The 26,939-nt window shown below is 43.5% G+C and overlaps 1 protein-coding gene across 1 annotated transcript in view; it reads left to right on the top strand.

The window, feature by feature from the left end:
* The window catches only part of FARP1 (FERM, ARH/RhoGEF and pleckstrin domain protein 1), a 224,522-nt gene that overhangs the window by 36,499 nt on the left and 161,084 nt on the right, over positions 1-26,939 (top strand). The window contains exon 2 of the mRNA XM_048494114.1: positions 389-583. Within this exon, the coding sequence (XP_048350071.1) occupies positions 413-583 (171 nt within the window). The 5' untranslated portion in view covers positions 389-412. The remainder of the gene's footprint in view (positions 1-388; positions 584-26,939) is intronic.

Below are 26,939 nucleotides of genomic sequence, written 5' to 3'. Positions count from 1 at the left end.
TTTATTTTGAATTACATGTACAGTATATGGGGCTACCATAATATTTTCAGTGCCTAGGGCCTCTAAAGGTCTTAATCTGGCCCTGAATTGAACCTTAGTTGTTGGATGAAGACCATATTATTTGTTGGAGCTTTTAACTGCCTAGGCTGTTTTTCTGCTGTTGTCTCATCTTTGTATGAATTTGTAATCTAACTGCAACCGATTGGATTGATTTTGCTATTAATTTTTAGGAATGATAATATTAGATTCTATCATTTGCCTTAGAAGTTCTGACCTAAATGGCAGACTTTAAATATGGTATATAAATAAAGTAAATATTGATACCCATTGGTGTTCTGAATAACCTTAAGTAATAGGGCATACTGTTTTCCTCCCTGTCTCTTATTAGGTATAGAAGATTGTTTCTTTAAACATGGGTGAAGTGGAGCAGAGACCAACTGCAGGATCCCGGTTGGGAGTTCAGGAGAATGCTGGGATAAGTACTTTGGAACATGGACAAAAACTACCTGCAACGCCTACAGGAAAACTGACTACTTTCAAAATCCAAATGCTAGATGATACGCAGGAAAGTTTTGAAGTTCCGGTAAGACAATTCTTAGAATCTGTGGTTCTTTTCTGAACAAAATTACTGTCTTATTACTGTTGTTTGTTTTTACTGTACATGTCGGTTGAAATGGCAGTAAGAACCAAGTTGCCTGTTGTTTCTCTGACAGTATCACAAAATGGTTGGGAACAATGGGGTAGGTCCAGCCTCGTATTTCTAAAGACCTGATTGTCACTTAAGTGGTAAATTCCACTGCCCTCTTTTCCTGTAATGCTATTCAGGCGATTCAGTTGTCTGCAGTGGAAAGAGCAATCGGGAAAATTATGCCCTGTGAATATTACTTGAGCTCAGGTTGCGCTCAAGTGCCCATTTACCTGTAAGTCCTATAGGATGTAGTAGAATTTCATACATAAGATTGGATTGAAAATTGCCTTAAATCAAATGGCTTTGGGTTTTGCTCACAAATGAGCTTTCCTTCTTTGCCTTGTCCAATGAATTCGTGTTCTGAAGACTGTTGCTTATATTCTTTGTATTTGGATAATGGTGCACGGAATGAATCAGTTGTGTATTACCATGCCTTCTTCATTAAAATGGATTGTTAAATGCAAGACCCTTGGAAAAAATATGACTTTATTACATCAATGTAAATGAAGCAATGCACAGAATTATTAGTTTTGAATAACAGGTTGAAACACCTGCATATTTCATAGGGCAAAGGAGAGTTTGAAGGGAGCCCCCACACAAGCAGTGTTTTGTGGGAGACCATCCTTCCTTCACTTTCAAGGAGATTTGGCACGCCTTGTATCTGCCAAGCTGTTTAGGGCTAGCTTCTATACTATGCAACTACTGGGCTTATTCTGTGGTATTATTGAGTACTAAGCATGGACTATTCATGGCTGGATAAGTTTGAGGGACTTGGGAAAAAGCATCCAACACCAGTACTGTACAGTAAATGTAGGGGTTCTTTTCTGCCTTCCTCTTCAGTTGAGCTTCCAGTACCTCTGTATGCCAAGACCCTGCATTATTAATTTCACTTATTATATAGCATATAATAACTTTTTAAAGGAACACAAATAGTATGAATGATGTAACATAATTACTGCAGATTAGGTCTGTGCTTAGATGCATAGATGATGAATGCTTTTGATAGTATCAAATGGATTTATCGTTCCTTGAGCTACAAGTTCAAAACCTTTTTCTGCCTAAAAAGCAAGTTTAATTCTTGTGTATGTAGTCCTTGGGTCTTTTGGGGCCCCATCTATGAAGGTGAGGTTGTACAAAAGGCTGGGAAGGGGCCAACCCTTGAGGGCTATTCAGGAAACGCAAACACCGAGTAAGCTCATAACTAATGCTTTTTTTGGGAGCATTCTCTGTGAGGAATGCCTTACTCTCTGCTGCGGCTGCCTGGTTCCCTATCCTTCCCTGTGCTATCAAAGCTCACCTCTCATATGTTCTGCCAGCTCCTCTCCATGACCAACCTTAAGTCCTGCCCCCAAAAGTGTTGCTGTTGACCTGGGAACTGAGGGAGGGGTTCTGACCCCTTCTTCTCTCACCCTCCCCCCTCCAGCCCCATGGGATACCTTCACCAGTTAGGACAGCAGTAGATCCAATTACCCAGAATGCATCCCATCAGTGACCTTCTAGCCACACCTGGGCCACTGTTTAACTCTTGCCAGGTCACCATGGTCATACCGTTGACTCTTCCTCCTGCTTCTGATGCTGCCACTGTGGACACAGGGAGACAGAGCAGTATAATAGTTTTCTGTATTAGCTTTGTATGCTAGTGCTGTTCCCAATGTCTCAAGTGTTAAAAAAAATTCTTTCTACATGTCTGTTTCTGGCTTGCTGAGTGATGTTAGGTCAGTTCAGGCTTACAGGAGTGACCTTTCCATCTGTTCCAAGCAGGGCTCTTCTTTTAACACATGGACAGTGTGATCATATAGTTCTGCTCTGCTGGCAACCACTACAAAAAGACAATTTCCAATATGACAGGTAGAGAGGCATGTGTTCAGAGAGCAGCAGAAAGCACAATAAAACTGCAGAAGCAAAAGAGAATGAAACAACTACGACAGGAACTTCCACAATGTCTATTCATGTATCTCTTGCTTATGGTAGCCTCATATTAGCCATGTAGAGAAGGCACCTTTCAGAATGCATGACAGTTGGACATCACCGTGCCTGGGACACTTGCAGCTATATCTGAAATGAATTGTAAGCAGTAAGTGATGGTGACAGGCCTTTCAAGCAGAAAATGTGAAGTCCACCAGGGTGCCAGTGATTCCGCGCAGAAAATAACATTGTAGACAAGAGGATTTGCTTGGGTAAAGAATGACAGCATCTATAGCAAAATCACAGGAGACATCTGTTCGGGATTGCTTAGCAAATAATGTCAATCCAGACCTCTTTTAGCAGTTCATTATGAGTAGGTCGGACCAGCACGTTTTCAGGCTACTCTCTGCTTCTCCAAGAACTTGATTATTTTCGCTTCAAATCCTAGTTAGCCTCTTCTTTGACATATTCTGACAGTGTATTTATTTTGGATATTTGTAGTCTGGCTTTCTACTTTAAAAATGTCCATTGGCTTCCCCATTATACCGTCTGTCAAGTCCTGATGGTTTCTGTATAACTCCCTTTTGGAAACCAGTTGTGCTAGTCTCAACTGTTAAATCTTGGGCTTAATATAATTTCTTCCATGACGCATGAAATTTAGCTTTGTGAGAAAGACTGGGTTGGAACAGTATCAAATAAGGTTAAATTCAGATACCTATTAATTTTCCTATAGGTTTCCTCAAAGGGTCTTTATTCATTTTAATATTCATAAACACTTTGTAAGAATTAGGAAATACAACTGTTTGAATGTAAACCCTACATTATTGTTTCTCTGAGAAATGGGAGACTGAATGAGTTAATTTTTGCTGAAATCCAAATGAAATTTATCACCATCAAATGTGGTTTCAAGAAAGAGTGAACAGAAAGGACTACACATGTACTGACTTGTACTGGGCTTTTTCTTCTTTTTGTCCATCTGACAATTTACTCTCAGAACATTTAATTTACAAACAAAACAACAAGTGGTATTTCTGTGTTTGTCCTTCCACTACTTCCTACAAGGCACCAGGACTTGGAGCCCAAGTTTGGAACTCAAACAGTTGTGGATTCCACAGAGGGCAAATATAATGGTTGTAGAATGCAATACAAACTGTTTTTTTTTGGGGGGGGGGGGACTTCACACATATCCCGTCCCCCAAAATGAGTCTGCCCTGTTATAGTTCCCTCAACCCAGGATTTTCAAAAATCCCTAAACCAGCAATCCTATTGCAAAATCATGAGTTGGAGCTGCTTCCGTGTGAACAGCCAAGCAAGGAGGTGGTTTAGTTCCCTCCTTTCCACCATTCCATCCACAGCCAGGGAGAATCTGCTGTTGCAGGGAGGCCCTTTAAAAAAAATTGTGTGGCACATGCACAACTACACAAGTGCAGCGGATCATATTGTGGGACGATCGGCATGACTGCCAGATTCATTTCTGTATGCCTGTGCCGCTACACATGTATTGCAGGAATTTTTTTAAAAAAGAGAAGCATCTTTGTGTGAAGGCGTGAAAGCTTCCATGGACTCCAGTGGCTGCCTGCATAGCATGCATGTGAATAGGAAAACGGGTTCCTTTATAATGATTGCAACTTACTATACATTTGTTGTGTGGAATTGACCAGTGTTACCCAGACACCAGACTCTCCAGCAGTGCCATGGAGTTGCTGCTAACACCTCTGCAGGAATCAGGTGACAAATAGAACCAGTAGGCTTCCAGCTGGTTCTCTAAAATGGCTGACTCTGGGCTTGGTTCTTTCATCTGCTTGTTCCTCAAACACAGACTGAGCTGATCTACCGTACTCCTCCTTACCTATTAGGTTCCTTGCCTGTTTCCCCACTCAACTGCCAGATCCCTTTCAGATTGCCAGCCCTGACACTGTCATGCTGGGATTAATCACAAGGTAATGTTTAACTAACGGTTTCCTCTCCAAACGTATCACACACCATGGCATTTCCAACACTGATTTGTTTAAAACTAGGATAGTACATTACACCAGGTCAAGGTTTTCTCCTGTAATTAAGACTTTGGGAGACATTACATTATATTAAAGGAAGCTCTAATGGAGTGGCTTATTTTTTTCCTGACAGAAATGGGTGACTTTTAATTAAATATTTTTGCAAGGGGTTTATAGCATGGTGCGCATGTATGTGAGAGAGAGAGTTAATTACTTTTCTTTATTCAACTTACAAAGAAAATATTCACTGAGCTCATAGATTATTTATCTTAAAGGCATTGTCTGGTTGATCATAGCTCCTCTGCTTCCCTTCTTTTCAAAATAGGATTAAGGTTAATGGAGGCAACAGGCATTCTCTGTGTAGAGCCGCCTTTATTTTCCTCCTACATTCTCTGCCCACGTATGTAGTGCTTATGCCTCCTTTATAAAGATCCGCTACTAATTTATTAACATTTTATATCCTGTCACTTTTTACTGCTTAAGGAGATCATAATTAGAGATCATAATTGAAAACACCACAATTTAAAGCCCCGAGTATCCCCTTCTTCTCAAAAGATGTCTGTGGTTTATACCCCATTAAAAGTCCTGACGAAGAAAATGGCCTTCAGCACCTCAGTGGCGTAGCTATCATGGGAACATCTGGGGACAAACGCTCCGGGCGCCCCGTGGAAGTCATGTGGGGGTGCAAAAATCACCCCCCACTCTTCCGGGAAGGAGGAGGGGCATGGCTGGGCCTCGGTTCAATGTGTGCATGTCACACCAAGGCCCAGCCATCCCCCTCCTCCTTCCTGGAATTTGCTGGGCCTTGGCGTGACAGGAAGCTCAACCCTCCCCCTTCCCCCCTCGCTCCGCCCCAGTCAGGCTGCTTCTTCAGTCAGCAAAGCAGCGGGCTGAAAAAACTTTTTTTTTCCAGCTGGCTGCTTTGCTGGCAGAAAAAGGTAAGTGGGAGGGGGGCGCCCCTTATCCCTCCCCCTTTCTCCCTCCCTCTGCCCCAGCCACGGTGCTTCTTCAGCTGGCACAGCAGCGGGCTGAAAAAGCTTTTTTTCAGCTGACTGCTTTGCCAGCAGAAAAAGGTGAGGGGGCTGCGGGGGGTTTCTCCTTTCCCAGCCAGGCTGCTTTTTCAGCCAGCTGCTTTGCCAGCTGAAAAAGGTAAGGGGGAAGGGCCGCAAGGGTGGGGGAGGGGCCGCGGGGGCACCTGTGGGCCATTTTGCCCCAGCACCATTTTCTCACTCAACGTCTCTTCAGCACCTCCTGGAAATTTATGGTGAGATTCTCCCTTCACCACCTAAGGGAACCTATTCCACAACATGGGAGCTACAGTGGAAAAGACACAGGGCTGTGGTTGATGCCAGACTTTCTGACTTCAGTGGGAGAGCAGTCAGTAGGTAGTAGCCTGAGAAGAACTGTAGTTGGTATATGGGGATATATGGAAGGAGGTGGTTCTTGGCTAGTACACCAGCATGGTTTTCAGGCAACAAGGCTGGGTTGATGAGCATCTCCAAATTCTGCTCTGCAAGTGCCTACTCCATTCATTCCACTACAAGTGAATTCATCTCCTCTGAAATATCAGTATCATGTTTATCTTGTCTGGTTTCAGTTCAGCTTGTTCTGCCACTGCCACCTGACCTCAGCCTCAAAGGCAAAACAGGTGGTTCTGGAGGCTTAATGAATGAAATTTCAATATCCAGATAACACCTGGCTCTATGACACTCAATCTTGAAGACTCAGAGGATTTTATTCAGTGGCTCATACCTGTGTTGAAGAGCATGATTGAGAACCATGTGACACTCCACAGGAGAAATTCATTTAGTGGGTGCTGCTCTTCTGGAGGAGGATCTCTTTGTCTCCAATCAGATGAAAAAGTCTGAAATCACCAAAGACCTACTCCCCTATCACTAGTTCCATTGATGGGTAAGGATTGAGTGGTCGATGTTGTAAAAGTTCCTTGATTGATCTAATGGCATAAACAGGGGTAAGTGTCCCCTGTCTGACATTAAACGAAGATTGTCCACCAGTGCAACTATGGCCGTCTCAGTCCCAAATCCCCATCTGAAGGTGCATAGAAATGTATCAAGAGCAGATATATCTTCCAAGAACCTCTGGAACTTCTGAATGACTACATGTTTTACTCCCTTCTCCAGAACAGACTTATAAATTAACCACTTCATCCTTAACCAACGAAGGGTGTATTTTTTTTAACCAAAGGTCTGATACCCCTTTAAAGATTTAGGGAGAAGCCCCTCAGTCAGTGAAGCATTAACAAGTGTAACCGATGGCTCTAATATTTTTTCTTGTCATGATTTTAAAAGTCAGGGTGAGCACAATTCAAAAGTGCAAGAGGTGATTCTTACACTCCCAAGGATACTGTCAATGTCCACTGACAAGTTTAATCTGAATCTGTCCATGACTAAACAGTTACTGGATCTATTCTCAACTTGACTTCTCAGTTGGAACCAAGGAGAGAAATTTTTATCAGTAAAGAACCTCTAAAAACATTACAACTTTGAGCCAAATTAACATTTTAGAAAGGTTGGAATTGGACGTAATTCCATTAGTTGTCACTTTAAACAATGTACGTGGTAGACATTCAGCTAATGTTTTTTGTCTTTTCCTGTCTTTGAGTTTTGAGGGCTTTGGTAATACTTCATTTTGTATGCATATCTGTCGAAGTCCTTCACTTAGGAATCAAGACAAGGAATGCAACTGTTGGCATAATTTTTTTATAAGATTTGGTGGGAGGGACGAGTAAAGGCACACAAAGGTGTACAGCAGTACTGTGGAGAGCTTCTATCCCAGTGGTTCTCAACCTGTGGGTCGGGACCCCTTTGGGGGGTTGAACGACCCCTTTCACAGGGGTCGCCTAAGACTCTCTGCATCAGTGTTCTCCAGCTGCAAAATGGATAAATGTTAGGGTTGGGGGTCACCACAACATGAGGAACTGTATTAAAGGATTGCGGCATTAGGAAGGTTGATAACCACTGTTCTATCCCATTAAAATTTCTCCCACAGAATCAGTGGCCCGCAGTTGAGGAGATGCTCATGCATCAGGCGGAAATGAACAGCAAGGAAGCAATATTGTGGTTTTGTGATGGTGTGGTGCTGGTACAGACTTCAAATATTTTTTCCTGGTGTATTGTTCATATTTTCAAATTGTGTGAAGCACTCTGCTAAAAACAGAGTTAACAGTTACAAAGAATTGAGTGAAGACACGCACATACACAAGCCACATAGATGAGCTTTTGCAAGTTTGGTTAGCCTAAGCATGTGTGGGGGAGGTGGGAATTATACAAGGGGGATATATGCAGAAAACACAAAGCAGTATTTTATTCCTCCTCAGCCTGCCCCAATTGCTGTGTGATTTGCCTTTCCACCCAGTTTTGGAAAAGAACAGCAGGCCAAGTGTCAGCTATTCATCCTTTCAAGGCTTTATTCTTGTCATGTCTGAAATTATATGGCCATCACTGTCAAAATTATTCCCAATGGGAAGCGAGGCATTTAAATATTCAGTGAGGGGCCCAACAATGAAGCTGGGTTTTGTGAAATTAAAAAGAGTGACAGTGACATTTTTCTTCCATAACTAGGAAAATGCGGTGGTTTCTGTTCCCTCCAGAACACATTTAGCATAGGCTCCTAAAGGACTGGTTTTTAATTGAAAGATAATTAGATTGTCTTTGCTGAAATGCAGAGATTTTGTCCCCCACCTCTTAAAATATTAATGTTTTCTCTGCACTGAGAACTCATGGGCTAGTATTAAACAGCTGGACTGCTAACTTGTAGAACCCAACAGAAATGTTTGATGATTTTTTTTAAAATGAATAGTAATAATGTTTGGAAAATACTTTGTAATTGAGAACTCCTTGTTGGTTGCCAATATCATCCCTTGTTGCATTTCCTTGTTGTGTATGAAAACATCTTAAGGGCAGTGCTAGACCTTAAGGTTGCTGTAGGAAACAGTGGTTTCCCATTCTTCTTCTGTACTCTCCCTTCCTCCCAACGCAAGTGGTCCAGGACTCACCTCCCTTAGGGCTGAAACTTCAGAGTGCCCCTGTTGTCTGTTTTCCCTCTTCATGTCTCACTTTTGGAATCTTTACATTAGTTACATTTGTGTACAGCATAGGGATGTGAATTTGGTTCAGGTTTATTTTGAGGTTTTGGTTTGAGTAGGCAGGTTTGAATTCGTCCATTATGCTGATACAGTGGAAACCAAATCTAACTTCAGATGCTTTGTGTTTGAGAAACAAGTTGAGCGAAACCAAGGCCCCTTCCGCACACGCAAAATAATGCATTTTCAAACCACTTTCACAACTGTTTGCAAGTGGATTTTGCCATTCCGCACAGCTTCAAAGAGCACTGAAAGCAGTTTGAAAGTGCATTATTCTGCATGTGTGGAATGAGCCCAAGTGTGAGTAGGCTGGGTGATTTGGTAAACCCGAATCACAGAACCCCCCCCCCCAAAAGCCACACGGAGTTCTCTTTTTACTGATTAAAAAAACCTAGGTGTATCCAGAAAGCTGAAAGCACCAGTGCATTCGAAAAGCTGAAAGGTGCCAGTGTATTCGAAAAGTTTAGAAAGCTCCAGCAGTGGCATTTCTCTTCCCCCTGCCATTTCCGAAGCCCCTGATGATTTGGGAAATGGTGTCAGGGGGAGGGGGGATGAAAAATTTGGGGTTTGGGTTTTTTAATAAGGCCAATGGATATTGGTTTTACCAAAAATGTCTGTGCTAGAAAAACCTGAACCCAAAATTTACCAGTAATTTTTATCAATGCTCATACCTATGAGTTATCTGTGTTTATTCTTTCTGTATTTTTGTGTTGCATGCCAAGGTAATGCTGCCCATCTCTCCAGAGGAATGTGCAACTCCCAGATGAGCACAATACTCATCTGTTTCATAGTGGGGTAGATACACAATTATACCGCCTGGCACATAAAGCTGGAACACTGAATTATATTCTGGAGAGATGATTACATAGTCAGACCATATGCATTTCTTTGTATCATAATAGCTTAAAATAAAAATGAGCTGATTTCCTTGGAGGATGGTTGGTTCCATATTAACAGGCAAGTGATTTTAGCTACTAACATGGCTACTGAACAAGCAGTGTTGTGAGAAACATGTGTGAAAGATAAAAAATCAGCTCCTATGTAAAGGGAGCATCTTCCCATGAGAGAATTTATATGCAGATCTTGGAATGGTGTGGTAATGAAGTCATCCTTTATAGAAAAGGAGGGTTTGACTGTCAGAAATGGCAGAGCAGTGTCACTGTTGTAGTACAAATAGCAAATGCTCATCTGAGATTTGTGCCAGCTTGTTTTTTAATAGCATAATGGCAGATAGAAAGACCTGCATGATATGACAGGAGAAATCAGTTTATGTGAATACTGCATACTATTTAATGGGAAATCTCATTTGATGCATTATTTTTCAGCTTATTATTTCTTCTCTGGCTGTATTGCTTGGCTGCTACATTTAGCCTGTAGTAGATTATTTTTCTCCCAGTAATTTGTGTTGCCTCTTTAGGTGAACGCAGAGCCTTAGCTTTCTGTCTTTAGTGGCTGTACATGTGGTTTGAGAGGTGCTATTAACTTTAAAACTGCCAAATGATCACAACAAGCAAAAGGGTTCACGGTGTATAAAATACAATGAAAAAACAAAACACTGTAGAATTAGGCTGTAAATAATTGTTACAATTTTCATTGACAAGGTCACTGTGAATATTCATGGCACTAACAAACATCACTCGTAGGCTGGTAGTTGCGGAAGAGATACATATCTGTAATTACCCAAGTTTGGGAATCAAACCACGGCCTTGTGTTCTCCGTTGATACACTACAGTCATCAATATAAAGTCCAGGATCAAAGCCAGATTCTTTTAGACATGAACAATGTCCAGGATCAACAATCTTGATGAGAATCTGGATAAAAATTTGTTTCATTATAACTTCCTCTGAAGTCTTCACCATTTTACTCAGGTAAAATCACTGTTCCAATATCAACCTTGCAAAATGGAACCTTGGATACTTACTGCAAGAGTTCCTTCTGCTCTGAGGGCATCTTGTACTACCCTAAAATAAAAGAACAAAAAAATAGGAACATTTACAAAGAACAGGATCATGAATCTGATTAAACTACATGATCAAATTGCAGTGGGAAGATGCTAGCTCACTCTAACCCTCCCTTCCCCCCCACCATATTAGTTACATGTTTGCTTCTAACTGTGACTTACCTGTATTAGCATTTAGGTGGTGTTCCGTTTTGTTCTTGGGTTCATTAGCACAGTAACCAAACTGAAACTGGGTGACTGCCACCCAGAAGACAGTAAGTTGAACAAATTATTCCTACCTTCCTAAGCAATTGGTGGGAATCAACCATTCCAAGATGCCCTTCTAACCTCAGAGTAACCTCATGGTAAGTATCCAAGGTTCTCCTGGAGGCGATCTCGGGCATCCTGGATGGGTGATTTCCAACCTATACTCAGGGAGGCAGGACTTAATTGATGTCACTTCCTGTGTTGGGTTGGCACCTCCCCTTGATCCCCAGTCTTCTTCCTGCCTACAGCAGGGAGTGCAGCGCTTGTTAGGAGCTCCAAGCCTAAGCTGTTTTTTCTTCAACTACCCTTCTGTTTCTTCCTGTCTTGTAAGTCTGTCTGCCCTGTTTGTCTTCTAACCCCAACCAGCCTAGCAGAGCAACTAATTGCGGCAGGCAGCCAAGGCAATGGCCGAGCAGCGCACTTACGCGCGCTCCTTCTCCCCTCCTCCAGACTCTTTCGGCAAATCCGCAGCCGAAAGCACCAGGGCAGCAACCCGTCGCGGTTTGCGAGAGCCCAACGTCGCAGAGCCCCTACAGGAGCCTCGTGCAGCCTCCTCCTGGCGGGCGCAACGAAGGGAGGGGTGCGGCTGGAAGCCCCCGCCGACAAGCGAAGGCCCTCCCGCAGCCCAGACCCGCGAAAGGAGCACCAGCGTCCCACTCAGGGACGTGGCTGGCGAAGCTCCCTACAGCCCCCATGCAGCTAGAACGGAGTCGTTTCGCTCTCCTCCCATGGACTCGGGAGTCAGCCGCGAAACGGAGGAGGAGGGGGGCGTGGCCGAATCGCGCGCCATTGAGCAGGGCGCAGAAGCAGTGAATTCCTCAGCCTCGTCTCCAGCCAGGCAAGACCGAGGGGAAACGGGGAGGGAGGGGCTCAATCAGCCTAACGTGTCTCCCAATATAGCTGATCCCTCTTCTTGGATCCACACTTCCCCAGAGTCCCTGATGGGAATGTTCAGGACAGCCATGAGGGAAGAGATTAACCAACATGAGAAAAATAAAAAAGCCAAACGCAAAGGAAAAAAGCATTCTCATCCAAAAAAGACCCACAGACCTAGACACCACTCCAGTTCCTCTTCTAGGTCGCACACCACCCCCCCAACCACCCCAACCTATAGGGACCCCCTCAATTTATCTGAGGAGGAGGGCGCTAGCGAGGGGGAGATCGGAGAGTCAGATCATTTTTCAGAGCCCGAAGAGACTCATGAAGAGCCCAATGAGCAGTGCGTCAGACTTTTCAAAAAAGAGGACCTTGCACCCCTTATGGCCAAGGCTATATCAGCCTTGGAGTTGCAGGACCCAGCAGACGCTGAGGACCCTGAGGGCCCCTCCACCTCAAAAAAGACAGTTAAAGAAGGGAATCCTCCCTCAGTCCGAGGAGGCTCCTCCCGCATTTCCCCTGCCAGAATTCTTCGAAAGAAGAATTAAAAGAGAATGGCTCAATTTAGAGGCCAGCAAGAGCTGCCCTTCATTTCTCAAAAGCCTCTACGTGCTTCCCGAGCATATTCACAATATCATTAAAACGCCCCTGGTCGACGCCCCTGTAGTAGCTCTACAGTCGGGTGGCCTCGTCACCAAGGACGGGGAAGGTAACCTAAAGGACCCCATAGACCGCAGGGCGGATGTCTTCCTCAAAAGAATTCACGACAGGTTAGCCCTTTCCATCAGGGCCCTAGCACCCTCATCCACCATGGCCAGAGCCACCATTGTCTGGTTACGCCGCCTTCTCCTTATGCTTCCCCCCGAGGCCCAGGGCCTCAGAGAAGGCGTGGAAAGGGTCCTGAGAGCAGTTTCCTACTGGGCCGACTCCACCTTTGAGATGGTAAGCGCTGGTTCCCACAACAGCAACCACAGCAGCAACAACAAGCATTTCGCAGACGTAACACCTTCAACAATTCCTTTCGTCCCTACAACCGCCAACAGGGCAGAGGAGCCAGACAATTCCAGAATGACCGAACAACCAGATCCTGACTACCACCAGATCCCAGTGGGAGGCCGCCTTCAACAGTTCCACCACCAATGGACAGGCGACCATGTAGATCAGTGGACCAAGGAGGTGGTCACATCCGGATACCTCCTGGAATTTTCCACCATCCCAAAGCCCAGGTTCCGAATTTATCCCCCACAATGCAACCCGGACAAACAGAAAAGAACCCAAGAGGCAATTCGCCACCTGCTCCACATCCAAGCGATCGAACCTGTGCCCACCTCAGAACGTTCGTGCGGTGTTTATTCACACTTTTTCACCGTCCCCAAGAGGAACGGCGACTGGCGAGCCATCTTAAACCTCCGCTACGTGAACAAATTCATCCGTTTGCGCAGATTCAAAATGGAAACCCTCAGGTCCATCGTAGAGGCACTCCGTCCAGGCGACTACCTAACCTCACTGGACCTCACGGAGGCCTACCTCCATGTGCCCATCAATCCCCTGCACAGAAGATTTCTTCGATTTGCAGTGGGCCCAGACCACTTCCAATACAAATCTCTTCCATTCGGACTCGCCACCGCACCCCGAGTTTTCTCGAAGGTCCTCCTAGCTCCCATCATGGCCCTCCGGGAACGGGGCATTCATATACACCCGTACTTAGACGACATCCTTGTCAGATCACGATCCAGAGAGCAGGCTCTACAGGATCTACAGATAGTCATGCACACTCTTCGCCAACACGGCTTCCTTGTCAACCTTCAGAAGAGTTCTCTGAATCCTTCAACTCGGATGGAACACCTGGGGGCTATTGTGGACACCCTCCACAATCGCCTTTTCATACCACCATCCAAGATAGACAAGATCCAGAAAATGGTCACCCCATTTCTCTCGACCAACAAGGCCTCTCTTCTACAACTGGCCAAACTGATGGGACTCTTCATATCAGTAATAGACATGTTACAGTGGGCCAGATTCCATGCACGGACGTTGCAGTCGTTCCTCCGCCCTTACCAATTCCAGATCATGCTAAAAAGGGACAGGTCCTTGCAGACCAACAAACAACTTCGCGAAAGCCTGCGCTGGTGGTCCAAGCGAAAAAACCTATCACAGGGAAAAGTCTACCCGACCGCAACTCTTCACGGACGCCAGCCTCCGCGGCTGGGGAGCCTCCCTACAAGGGGACATCGCACAAGGGATTTGGCCTGCTCCTCTCACCCGCCTGCCGATCAACATCTTAGAAATGAGGGCCATCCTCCTGGCCCTTCATCACTTCCAGCCGCAACTCCAGAACTGCCATCTTCTAGTCAGAACCGACAACATCTCCGCCAAAGCCCACATCAACAATCAGGGGGGCTCTCGATCCCGACGTCTTCATCAAGAAGCGACAGCCATCCTATCCTGGGCGGAGATACACCTGCAGTCCCTTATGGCAGAACACATACAGGGCATTCTCAATATAGAGGCGGATTGGCTCAGTCGTCAATCACTACTCGAGGCAGAGTGGAAACTACACCCCCGAATCTTCCTTCTGATAACACAGACATTAGGCCAGCCCACCACGGACCTCTTCGCGTCTCCTCACAACTCCCAGTTGCCACATTACTTCACGAGGTACTTCCACCCGCGGGCACAGGGAACAGATGCGCTAACCAGCCCATGGCCCAAAGGCCTACTCTACGCATTCCCTCCAACTCCAGTTCTACCGAAACTCCTCAGAAAGATATGGATGGAGGAAGCAGAGGTTATCCTAGTAGCACCCTGGTGGCCCAGACGTCCATGGTTTTCGTCAATTCTGCAACTGGCAACTTCTCCGCCTCTTCGATTACCCACACCCAGCGACATGTTGTCACAAGGGCCGGTGCGTCACCCCAACCCCGCGTGGTTCTGTCTGACCGCCTGGCGCTTGAACGCCAGGCCCTAGCAAAGAAGGGCTATTCTAACCAAGTCATCACTACCATCATCGCCTCCAGAAGGGCATCCACCACGCGCATATATAATTCCTCATGGAGAAACTTCGCCTCCTGGGCACAGAAAAACCATACAGATCCACTACATCCTTCGGTTCCTCAGATCCTCCAGTACCTGCAGCAGGGATTCGACGAAGGTCTAAGGAGCTCTACCCTGCGGAGAAGGCTAGCCGGCCTCTCCACCGTATGGCAAAAAATACAGGGACTACCAGTGACCAGACATCCGGACATTCTGAGGTTTCTCAAAGGAGTCTCTCAAAAACAGCCTCCGGTAGTTCATAGGTTCCCCGTCTGGAGACTTAACACGGTCCTATCAGCTCTTACTAGACCTCCCTTTGAGCCCATCCAGGACATTAACCTCAAGTGGCTCCGAATGAAACTAGTATTCCTCATCGCCATCACTACCGCCAGAAGGATATCAGAGCTACAAGCTCTTTCAGTTAACTCACAACTGTGCATATTCCATAGGGACAGAGTAGTTATGCGCCCCGACCCCACCTTCATTCCGAAGGTAGCCACTACATTTCATCTCAAACAAGAGATCATAATTCCGACGTTTTGTCCGTCACCGTCCCATCCAAAAGAAAGACTTTGGCATCACCTGGACGTTAGAAGGGCACTCAAAGCCTTCATCATCCGTACTGAAACCATCAGAAAAACTGAGTCCCTCTTTATTAACGTCACCGCCCCTAATATAGGCGCACAAATGTCCAAAGCATCCCTCAGTTACACGCTCAAAACCTGCATCGTGGAGGCATACAAAGCCTCTAACATACCAGTCCCACAGGGTATTACAGCCCACTCCACAAGGTCCGCCGCAACTAACGCAGCGTTTAGACGCCTCATCCCACTGGAGGATATTTGTAGAGCGGCCACGTGGTCTTCAGTTACATCATTCATTAGACATTATAAGCTACATACCATTTCAGCCAAGGAGACAGCCTTTGGCGCCCGAGTTCTAGAACATATATTCGGAGACTAGTTACCCACCCGGTTACGGGACACTGCTCGGGGAGGTCCCATCCAGGATGCCCAGGAGAACGGTCCATTGGTACTCACCCTGAAGGGGCCTTCTCCTGGACGGCGATGAGGGCATCCTGGCCCTCCCTGAAATTATAGTCTCCATCTAAGTTACACAGTTCAAAAAAGGTCAAAGAATTGCCTTAGTTTTAGAGTTATCCTTGGAGTTCCTTCTTCACATATATACATTGTGTTCTGTGTTATTTGTTACCTTAACCTGTTGTCATTTTTCCTGTTACACCTCCGTGAGATCCTAAATTCTGCTATACTGCTACGTCAATCGGAGACTGGGGATCAAGGGGAGGTGCCAACCCAACACAGGAAGTGACATCAATTAAGTCCTGCCTCCCTGAGTATAGGTTGGAAATCACCCATCCAGGATGCCCTCATCGCCGTCCAGGAGAAGGCCCCTTCAGGGTGAGTACCAATGGACCGTTCTGTTTGAAACCACTTTATCCTAACATGACAGGATCCAATGAAACTTCCAGACTCTTCACAATGTCCATCAGACTAAACTTCATCCAGAGTAGGAAATATAATCCCCTCAAGACCTTACCATCCTGCATCACCTCTGTCTTACATGAATTTGGTTTTAACTTGTTTATCCCTCAGCTGCTTGACCGTTTCTCCTTATTAGTCATGACTCTTTATCTCTGAATGGCCTCCCAGCTCTTCATAATATCTAAACAGCCCACAAGAAGGCTGGAAAAATATTTCAAATTCCTAGATGCCAGAGCCATATTTTTCGATACCAACTCTGCACAGGGTGAATAAATATTTCACATTCCTAGATGTCAGCAACACAGCCTGGCTGTTTTTTAGCCCTGTCTGTATCCCCAATCCTTCTTTTCTTGTGTGAGCAGTTGAGTACCCACACAAACACAAAAAGCACCACAAGTCACTTAAGTCAACTGAACAAGAAATCCTTTTTGACTGCATATTTCAGGTCCTCAAAGCATCGTCTGCATTTGTGATCTGTGACACCTCAGTGGAGTTGAAACTGACACAAGCCAGTCAACATTCGCATAGTATTTTAAGTTCTTCACAAACAGATTAGCAAATCCTTTTTTTAAAAAAAATCCTGGCCTTCTGTTTAATGTTCCGCCATTGGGATGCCTAAGTGTTGGCCAGTGGCTTCAGGGGTGTAACTGGTTCCTTGAGGTGAAGACCTGATTCTTGATGCAGTACCAGTGGTTATGCGCTTTCAAAGGGTCGGGGGCAGAGGCACCCCATAGGAGTGCTTGAACTATGCCAAGGAGGTGGGGCTGGAAGAAGATATTTGTGGGATAAGCTGCCCGTTATTGTTCGTTATAACAAAGTTGTCAAGCAGCACTGAAATGTAAATTAAAAGTCATCACTATATATCTGTAGATGTTTTCATTCCTATGACCCCCACTGCGACAATAAAGAATACAAATAGCATCAGATGGTTTTGATGTGCTCAGATGTTTCAGGTTGAGCCAGGAAATTCTTTTTGATCCCAAGTACCAAAGCTGAGGCTGGAAAGTTGGCAGTGTGTAGTTGTTTTCACTAGAACAAGCATTTTGGGAACAAGCAGCAACACCGGAAGGATATGAAAAACATTTGTTCTTAGGACTGAAGACAAAACTATTTTTAAGGTGGTGGTTTTTTGTATTGTTTTTCTTTTCATGTTTAGTTTGTTCAGTTTCAATTGGCCCATTCCAGGGTTCTCCAAGCTATGGCCCTCCAGATGTTCATAAACTACAATTCCCATCAGCCCCTGCAAGACGGCCAGTTGGCAGAACTGATGTAAATCGTAGTCTGTGAACATCTGGAGGGTCATAGTTTGCAGACCCCTGGTCTATTCTATACAAAGTGAGCGGTACTAAAACAAAAAGCATCAGGTTTCTGTTGGGTGACAAACAGCTCATTATACAATTCAGCTTGTACTTAATGGTATCTTAACTTGGTATTGTATGGAACTTAAAGGAATCAAATATAATGGCCCAATTCAAAGTTGATTATCTGAGAGTCACTAAACACTTTCTGGTCAGAATCTGGAAAGGTATTTCAGGTTTATCAAATGCTTATGTGCAACCAGTTCCTTTAAAAAAAATCTTTAATCCCTGTGTTGTATCACAGTGTGTTTGAAATTCCTCTGCAGCAGGACATTGAAATTTTCCCAAAGTAGTTTGCTATGTGGAGTAGCAGTAGAGGGGGTTGCTGTTCAAAATAGGAGTCTGAGGCACATCAAACCAATTACATGTGCCACTGGAATGGGCCTTGCTATACCCAGATATTAAGGTCAAGTTTTCACCGTATGTCAATGACGTGCATTCTGATTTTGAACAATGTTGGCATTTCTGCATGTGGTTGTATAAATGCAAGTGTTGCTTAGATTATATGTGCATCTGGAGGAATAACATTTGAAAAATGAAGACTTTTCCAGGCATTATTACAGTTGTCTTGGGTAGCCATTTTTTTCTCTAACAGGCACCGTGCAATGAGCAAACCGTATGGTATTATGGCAGTAATCCCCTCCCCCTGTACCATAACTTGGCATGGAACTAAAAGGTGTGCGCCTGAAATACGTACATTCAATTCTTCCTTGTTATGTCTTTGTATGTTTCTGCTATTCTGCCAATTTCAAGAATAACAAGAGAATACCAGGGCTTCATGAGAACGAGCCGCTGTAACAAAATGCATCTGGATTAATGCCAGATGTTAAGCAACTTTACATTCAGCTTTTGTATCAAAGCAGACTGAATGGTGCCCTTTAAAGGAATGGGAGAGTGGAATGGAACAAGAGTAATCCAATCCTCTTTTTGTTCTCCGACCAAAACCTCTATTTCATTTTCTTACATAAATATGAATGGAAAGAGGATGATACATATGATGAAGATGCAAAGATAATGCCATCGTCCTCCCTATGCTGTCCCTATGAGATGCTCCAGGAGGATATTGTGGGTGATGGCATTGAAAGGCCTATGCAAATCAAAGGTCTTGGACTCTCTGTCTACTGGCATAGATCACTTTTATCCAAATGGCCTGCCCCTGAGTCACCACCGTGTGCTCAGAAACTTTGCTCAACTGTGAATTGGCATGGGCTTGTAATTATTTGAACCAGTGAAGGGTCTTGTAAATTTTTTGAAGTTGCTGTGGTCCTTTCTTCCTTTAAAAAAATCATAGGATTTACATCTGTTCCTCAATAGAATGGGATTCCCCTTGTATCTTTGAACATCTTCAGGTTTCATGAGTTGAATGGTATCCATGGAAACTTGATGAGATAGTACCACAAATATATCCATAATTAACTCCAAATTGGCAGTAAAGGTCAGAGCACGGACAAGCAACGTTGACCTCAAAGTGCTTGCAGACTGGTCACCAAAGGCTACTGAGGACTGTACTACCTCCTTTGAAGACCATGATGCAGTAGTCCTTTCTCCACATGGAAAAATTTCATAGGCATCACTCCTCTGTGTCAACAGTTGTGTCTGAGAGGGAAGATTTCTTTGCTACGATCTCACATTAGGCCTGTAGTAAGTTCTAGCCTATAGTTGATTTTATTCATGTCATGTTTTCCTCCTCCAATGCTCTAACCAACAACCAACCCAAGCCAACTCTTCTTTCAACCTAAGGGGCTAGTCTGGCTCTGTGAGGTGGTAGAAGATTTTTTGGACCAATTGTGTTGAGTGTTCAAGCTGTCTCTTAATTACAGACTGAAGTCAGACCATTGACAGAGTTTAACCAAACTAAAACGGTAAATGGAGCCTCAAAGTTCAGAAGCAGCGTGCTTCTGATTAGAGCAGACATCCTCCGAGAGGCCACGGTTGGAAGCAGAATGCCAGACTGGTTTGACCGTGGCCTAATCTGGACAGCAATTCAGTTCCTGTCCATGTTTATGTGTGTGGCCTCTTATATTATGCCAGGCAAAATGTGCTGTAATTTAGGATGTCTTCTGGAATATATAACTGAACCAAAAAAAAAAAAACATTGTTCCAAAATTATGTATACTCATCCTTAATTACTTTCGTCTGAGGCTCTGATTAGAGTAAGTATCATGTATTTTAGCAAGGCCTTCTGTTCCTGCTGTCTGCTGTCTGAAAATTGGAAGGCACTTTCTGTGATGGCTGTCTTGTAAGAGGTGAGTGCAGAAGCTTACAAAATAGTCCTGAAATAAAATTACTAGGAAGGGAGGGTGTGCAATACATTTCATAAATGGTGCCTATGTTCTTATGTTCTTATGTTCTTATGCCTAAAAGAACCCGAGAGCCAGACCGAATGTTGCACTGGGAGGACTGGAGGATGGATCTGACCTTTTTAAAAGTAACTGAAATGCAACCATAGAGAGCAGCCAGTCTGTTCACAGCAGTCATGCAAGAGGAGTGTTTAAACTTGGTGGGTGATTTGATCTGGAAACCAGGGAGGAGGAGGTAATTTTTCAGTGTCCTGTGGCTCCAGTTCGGTAAACAAACAACCCAAAACATTTTGATCACTGATGTGATGTGTGGTTTGGCTCTGATATCACACGGTGGTATGGTTTTCTATGTACTTCTGCATTTTTCAAGGTTTGCTTTAGTAAGTTGCCATGAAGATGATCTCAAAACAATATAATAATGGGTACGGAATTTTGATTAAAAAACCCACCATTGCTGATGTTATTTACAAATTCAGTTGTACCTGTTGTATCATTTCTTCTTGGTTGCTTAATTTACCTTGAGCAGGGTGTTCACTTTTATAATATGGCTGTAGAGAACTCATTGTTCTGTTTACACACTTGGAAAACAAATAATACCTTGAGGGGATACAATCATATCATTCCGACCTGCTGTTGACTTTATGTTCACTTTGTGCATGAAATAAAGCATCCCACACACTGTCCTCTTGATATATGCTGTGGGTATCTTTTTAATCTCACTGCCTGCTGTTGCTTCGATGTTTTAATATTTTGTTCTAGCCATGGTTGTAAATAGTCTCACAGAACACCGAGCTCTGTTGCAGGTTATTTTACTAGTAACTGTTCCTAATGAAAAAGTGGCTGGAAGTAGTTATGGAATAATCCGGATAAGTTGATAAAGACATAGATCTGAATTCTACACATAAGGCACAGCTCCACCAACTACTGGTGAACAGAATTTGCAATTGATGGGGAGTGGAATTTTTGTACCTTCTGCCATAGAAAATAAATGCCATCTTATTTTGTTATGTAGTGCCCTGAATAGCTCAGAACAGCTCATTCCTGTCAGAGTCTGGAAGCTAACTCATGGTTAGCATTTGGCTGGGAGATCACCATGGTGGCTATGCAGAGGAAGCTAATAGCAAACCACCTCTGCTCTTCTGTTGCCTTGAAAACTCCATGAGAAGCTGATGGAAGTTGGTTGTGAATAATTATGTTGTGTTCAGAAAAGTACATATAACCAAGGAAGCTGTATTGATTTACAATCTGAAAGGAATAAAGAGGTCCTACACATTTAGAAATGGGTGCATATGAGAATGGGATGTACCTTATAAGGCCAAATAGTTTTTACAAGCATTTACCTACCTAGGATGGTATTGGACAGAATAACTACAGAAGCTTAAATCTGTGTTTTTCCACGTTAATATTTAGGTTTACTTCTGTTGTGACAGACAATTAAATATAATTACATTATTGAGTTTTTTTACTCCTATGTTACTCTTTAAAATGTTCAAAGTTGAAAATATTTGGATTTCAAATGCAGAAGATGAATACTGTGTTTTACAAGGAGTGATGTACAAATAGTAGTTACCAGTTATATAAAATCTTCATGTCTAGAAAATGTGAACTTTGAGTTGGAAAACTTAGAACGTCTCTGTTCAAACCTGCTGAGCCTAATTCTAGTACAGAAAATTGCACAAAATTTTCTGAGGCTTTCCATGCTCTTTGGTCTTAATGGTTTAGCTGTGTTTAAGGATAAATTATGTAATGCTGTGTTGGAAGTCACCCCAGTCTTCAGTTAGCACATCATTCATTCCAGATTCCTTTTCCTTTAACAGTTCCTTTGATATTCAGCTCCCTTCCCTCGTTTTCTTGGCATGCCCATGTTTACAGCCTTGCTAGAGCAGAGGCCTGAATGTGGAGATTGAGAGTGCCCTGCCAGATTCTGTCCTTGGTCCAGCTGAAGCCAAACGCTTTCATAGAACTGCACTGAGCCAAATCTCGGAGGGGGAGAAGGCAGCCAGCTGGCTGACAGTTGCAGGATGTAGTGATTCTCTGTTATGACCAGAAAGGGGAGGACTGGTAACAGCCCAGCTGAGCAGTCTCTTGAGAGTCCTCTCCTGTCACTTCTTAATTTTTTAAAAAACTTGAAACTGTTGGACAAGGAGGGAAGCAGGGTCAGAAATTAATGTACAGCAGTCCTGCCCAAATGCTGTTTTCAGAAGCAATTGTCCAAGTATGAGAGGTCTGATTCTAACTGCAAGATTAGGGAGATTAGGTTGGGGTTTTTGGGGTGTGTGTGTGTGTGAAAATAAATTGTTAAAGGTTGTATAGTAGAAACATAGAAGCCAAGGGAAGGAGCCTGAGTGAATGAGGATAGTTAGCAGCAGTCAAAGTGCACATCTGTTCCTTGTTGAACAATATCGTCCCACATACTTTGTCCGGAGGCTTCTTCAAACCATACCATTTGAATTAAGAGGAGAGCCCCATGGAAATGACTTTTCTCACAGCAATTGTAATGGATAGAATGTTTTATGTTGGAAAGGTGTACGTAAAAACCACTTCTACCTGGCCAAGTAAGCAGATTGTGTGCATTTTGTTTCCCATAGTATGAATGGGTGTGACTTGCAGATTTGTGCATGGGAACACAAGTGGTGTGTGTTGCTTTTACTACACAAATACTAGACCTTTGGCTAAGTAAATATGTATCTTGTATTGTGTAAACATGTAGTGAGTGTTTTTGTCAAATATGTACATCAAGAAGCTTTGAAATACAAAACCTGTCAACAATCTTAATACGGCCTCTGCTCTAGCAAGGCTGTAACCTGTCAACAATCTTAATACGGTATCATTGGTCTATAATAGTGAGAATAGCCAGCTCCTGTCAAAAAATGTCTTCTGATTTGCTCTTTAATCAATTGTGGAAATTTACAAAGTAAGAATCAGAAAAAACTACATTAAATTTGCCAGTTTTTCATCTCTTTAGTGTAAACATTGATTAGAGAATAAAACAATATTGTTCTCTTATGATTAACAGAAATAACTAACATATCTGTAACATAAAGCAGAAACTGAAAGCATTTATTATTATCTTTATTTTAAAACAGATTTACCTATCTAGTTACTACAGCTCACATGCAGAGGCTAGCCAGTTTAACAGTACAATCAAAAACAGAGGTACTGCATTGTAAGCCTATTAAAATAAACGAGTTAACTCTGTATGGGATCAAACTGTAGGCTGCCTAGGTGTACTCATTCTGTTCAGCTTAAACAACAATAGATTTTTTCCAAATTGTTTTGAGCAGATTTGAGCTGTTTAGAGTTATCAACTGCAAGAAGCATGTGTGGTTTTTAAAATCAAGTAGAAAATTAATCAAAACCTGGAAACTGTGGGCTTCCTATTGTAGAAATATCTGAAATAAGGAAGTGTTAAATGCTGCATATATAATTTTTTCTTTGGTGGCAAGTTTTGGTTCATTAAAACTCTTTTTTGTGGAATAGAATGAATAGGTGTGAATATTGCAATTTTTCAAATGAAGTATTTAGCTTTGGTTTAGCAGGTGCTGGAAGACGTTTTTTCCCTTGCAAGATCTGTTCCGTAGTCGTAGGTCAGACTAATCTGCAGCGGACTAATCTGGATATAATTAATGCTTGTCCTGGAGTGGGGTGGGGGTAGTATCCTGCTTATTGATTGTGGTCTTACTTCCATTCTCTTCACATTGATCAATTCTTCTGCATAGAGCCCATATGCAGTTTGTACCCCATGAAACATGTTGAGGTGGGGCCAGAGGTCAGGATACTAGATACTTCCCCGTTTTAGGGATCGGTACATGGTAGGGCAGAAGAGGCGTCAGAACCATCGTAACTGAGTTTCCCTAGCACTCTGAACTTTCTGGATTTGTGGCAGAGAAAAAAGTCTACAGTCTCATTCGTAAAAGGGTCTGTTCACTTTTTATAAATAGCAACTTCAGATGGTGAGATAGTTTCTTGGGCATCATAGTGTTCTTTTGGTTTTTTTCTTCCATGCTCGTAATTGTAAGTGACTTAAAAGTCTCATCTGAAAAGGGGAAATTAAACTAATTACCAGTGTTATGATTCTCCTAGATAAAAGCAGTTTTTCTATAGCTTTGTGGCATTGTCATGGTACCAGAAGAAACAAACAAGAAAAATTGTCCAAAAATGAAAATAGGAGTATTTAAGTTTGAACCATAGAGTCAGCATGATATAGTGGTTAAGAGCAGTGGATGTTAGACTGGAGAACCAAGTTCAGTTCCCTACTCTGCCACATGAACCCTGTTGGGTGATCTTGGGGCAATCTACTCAGCCTGTGCAGAGGCAAGCAATGGCAAACCATCTCCGAAAGTCTGCTGCCTTGAAAATCCTATGGGGCTGCCTTAAGTCAGCTGTGACTTGACAGCACACACTCACAAGCTTCAACTCCTGTCCTCAGAATTTTTGTATCAGGGATCTATTAAATGATGTATATTTGGGTCCTGCTCGGAAATAACTCCATGGTATTTTCCCCTTCCCCAGAACAAAACACAAGAATCTCACATCAGTTACTCCTGATCAAATCTAATATATTTTTCATCTCCGTTGTTCATAAATATACAATGTTCCTGAGCAAAAGGCTGTATTTCTTGCCATATTTCACATTATGTAAATGGCAACTCAGATTTGTCACGGTGCACCTCTGAGCTTCCTATCCCAGCTTGCCACCTTCATCTTTCCCGGCCTCATTACCTGCGAGAGAGTTGTGACCCACTTTTAGTTCTCGGCCCACTGAGAATCATTGGTTTGAACTCTGATCAGATCTCTATAAATTCTCAAAATAAAAAAGCTTTTGGCTTAATTTTTGCACATATTTAGAAGAGGAGCACGAAAGCACCTCATCTCTCCTATACGGCATTGTATTTTAGGAACCACAAGGAGAAATATTAAAACCTTATTTTAATTAAGAATTTTGAAATGGAAGTTTTGCTGTTCTCCGAGAATTGCATGTGGGACTTTGTATTTGATGGTCTTTCAGGATTTAAGGTGTTTTTAGGGTCTAAAGCGCAAAACAACCATATTATACCCAAACAAAACACCCACAGAAATGGCAGGTTTCTGTACACAAACAGATACGTCTTCTTTCTTTCAAAGGCTGCCTTTTATTTAATAGATTGTCTACTCTGTGGAACAGGAAATGCAAACACAGCTGCTATCAAGAAAGCCCTTTTGGAAAAACTCTTGCTTCTTATTTTGGGAGGATTTTCTTTTCTTTCCCACTTGAGTAATGAAATATTTAGTGAGGAAACAAGATCTTGATCTATGACTTGGCAGAAGCTATTAAAAGAGATTAACACATCCTGTTAGATCTCACATGTTCAAATTAGTGTCTTTGTACGAAACGATAACCCTTAGCGGCAGACCTTGCAGTAGCTGCAATTTCAAACCCTGTCAGCTTCATAACACATTTCTGGGTAAAGTTCTGACTGCAATATCCAGTTGAAGGACAAGAGCCGCCTTCCTGTTTTATTTCGATCCCAGTGCTGGGCTGGTTCCACATTTCTGCTATATTGTGTTCTGTGATTCCGCACACACATTCAAACTGCAAGAACTTGTGAAGATGAACTTTAAAGCATGCGGACAACAGTCAAACTTGGCTTCTGCCTAGCTGAGGATGGTGAGAAGCAGAAGGGAAGCAGGTTGGCACAAGCAGCAGTTTCATAACTTCTCAGAACAGTTAACAAGCGTGAACTTTTAACAGAGGGCAAGGAGTATTACTTCTGGTCCTTTTTCAAAGCGCACCTGCTGCTCTGCCTAGCCACAAAGAAATGCTAATTTGCAGAATGCATGCCACTTGCAAAATTCATCTGCTCTAGTACAAAATTCAGGCACAGAACGGGCAGCCCAATCCACAACCTAAGGCAGCTGGGGATGGCACAGTTGCCGTGCCATTCTTCTGCCTCCAGAGGGCTTTCTGGTGGCGTGGGGAAGAAGGAAAAACAAGTAAGAAAATCCCCGGCCACTGGAAGGACCTCCATAGGGCTAAATGGATATGCCACCATAAGTCCATCTTCCCTGCAGCCAGTGTACCCCAAGCCTGGTGGGAGCTGATGCTCCTGGAATGCTTCCCAGCTGCTCAGTCTCTGTATTAGGTTGGCAACTGTGGAAGCGGCAGCCAGAAGTGGGTCAGGCACTGCGGATCTCCACGACACCTGCCTGCCACCCTGTTTGCCCTCCCATCTGAGATAAGTGCCACTTACGCTGGCTGGAAGGGAAAACGTGTAGGTGTGAGCCTGCACCATCTTCAGTGGCTGTTCAGCTCTCCCATCTGGACTGGGTTGTAAGCTTCCCTTCCCCATTTTAGCCTTTGTGCATACAAGGATTCCTAAGAGAGATGGAAGGCCTTGAGCCATTTGGGACTGTTGTATCTTTGGGACAACATCTGCCCATATTGCCCACAGAGGACCTTGGTCCTCTGATAGTGACCTAGTGGTGGTCCCCCACTCCAAATATATATGGGTGGCTTCCACCAGAGCCAGGGATTTATCATCTCTGGCACCTACATGACAGAGTTCCTTGCCTGTGAACATCAGAGCTCTTGAGGACATCAACCAGTTGTGGACAGCATATAAAACTGTTCCACCAGGCATACTACTAATACCGTTCAAGATTTGTTAAGATCTGCTGGCCCCTAAATTATTCCCCCCCTTAGGTATTAGTATATGTTTTATGGACAATATGGATTTATTGCCATCTGGAGAAAGTGCTTGTTGAATGTTTTAATGTTGTTGTGTAATTTATATAATCTATTGTGATTTTAGTACGTGTGTTAGCCACCCCGAGCCTGGCTTTGGCTGGGAAGGGCAGAATATTAAATCAAATAAATAAATAAATGTTGTTGACAACTGGTATACATATCTATAGCGAAAGCCTTTGTTTTAGGAACATGTAGTCCACCAGGGCCAGTACTAGGTCATGTGTCCTTCCTAGCATGTTTCAGGTTA

The sequence above is a fragment of the Sphaerodactylus townsendi genome, linkage group LG04 (genome assembly GCF_021028975.2).
Source record: "Sphaerodactylus townsendi isolate TG3544 linkage group LG04, MPM_Stown_v2.3, whole genome shotgun sequence".
Taxonomy (NCBI): Eukaryota; Metazoa; Chordata; class Lepidosauria; order Squamata; family Sphaerodactylidae; genus Sphaerodactylus; species Sphaerodactylus townsendi.
The sequence above is the reverse complement of the archived record's forward strand: the minus strand, read 5'-3'. Positions and strand labels throughout refer to the sequence as shown.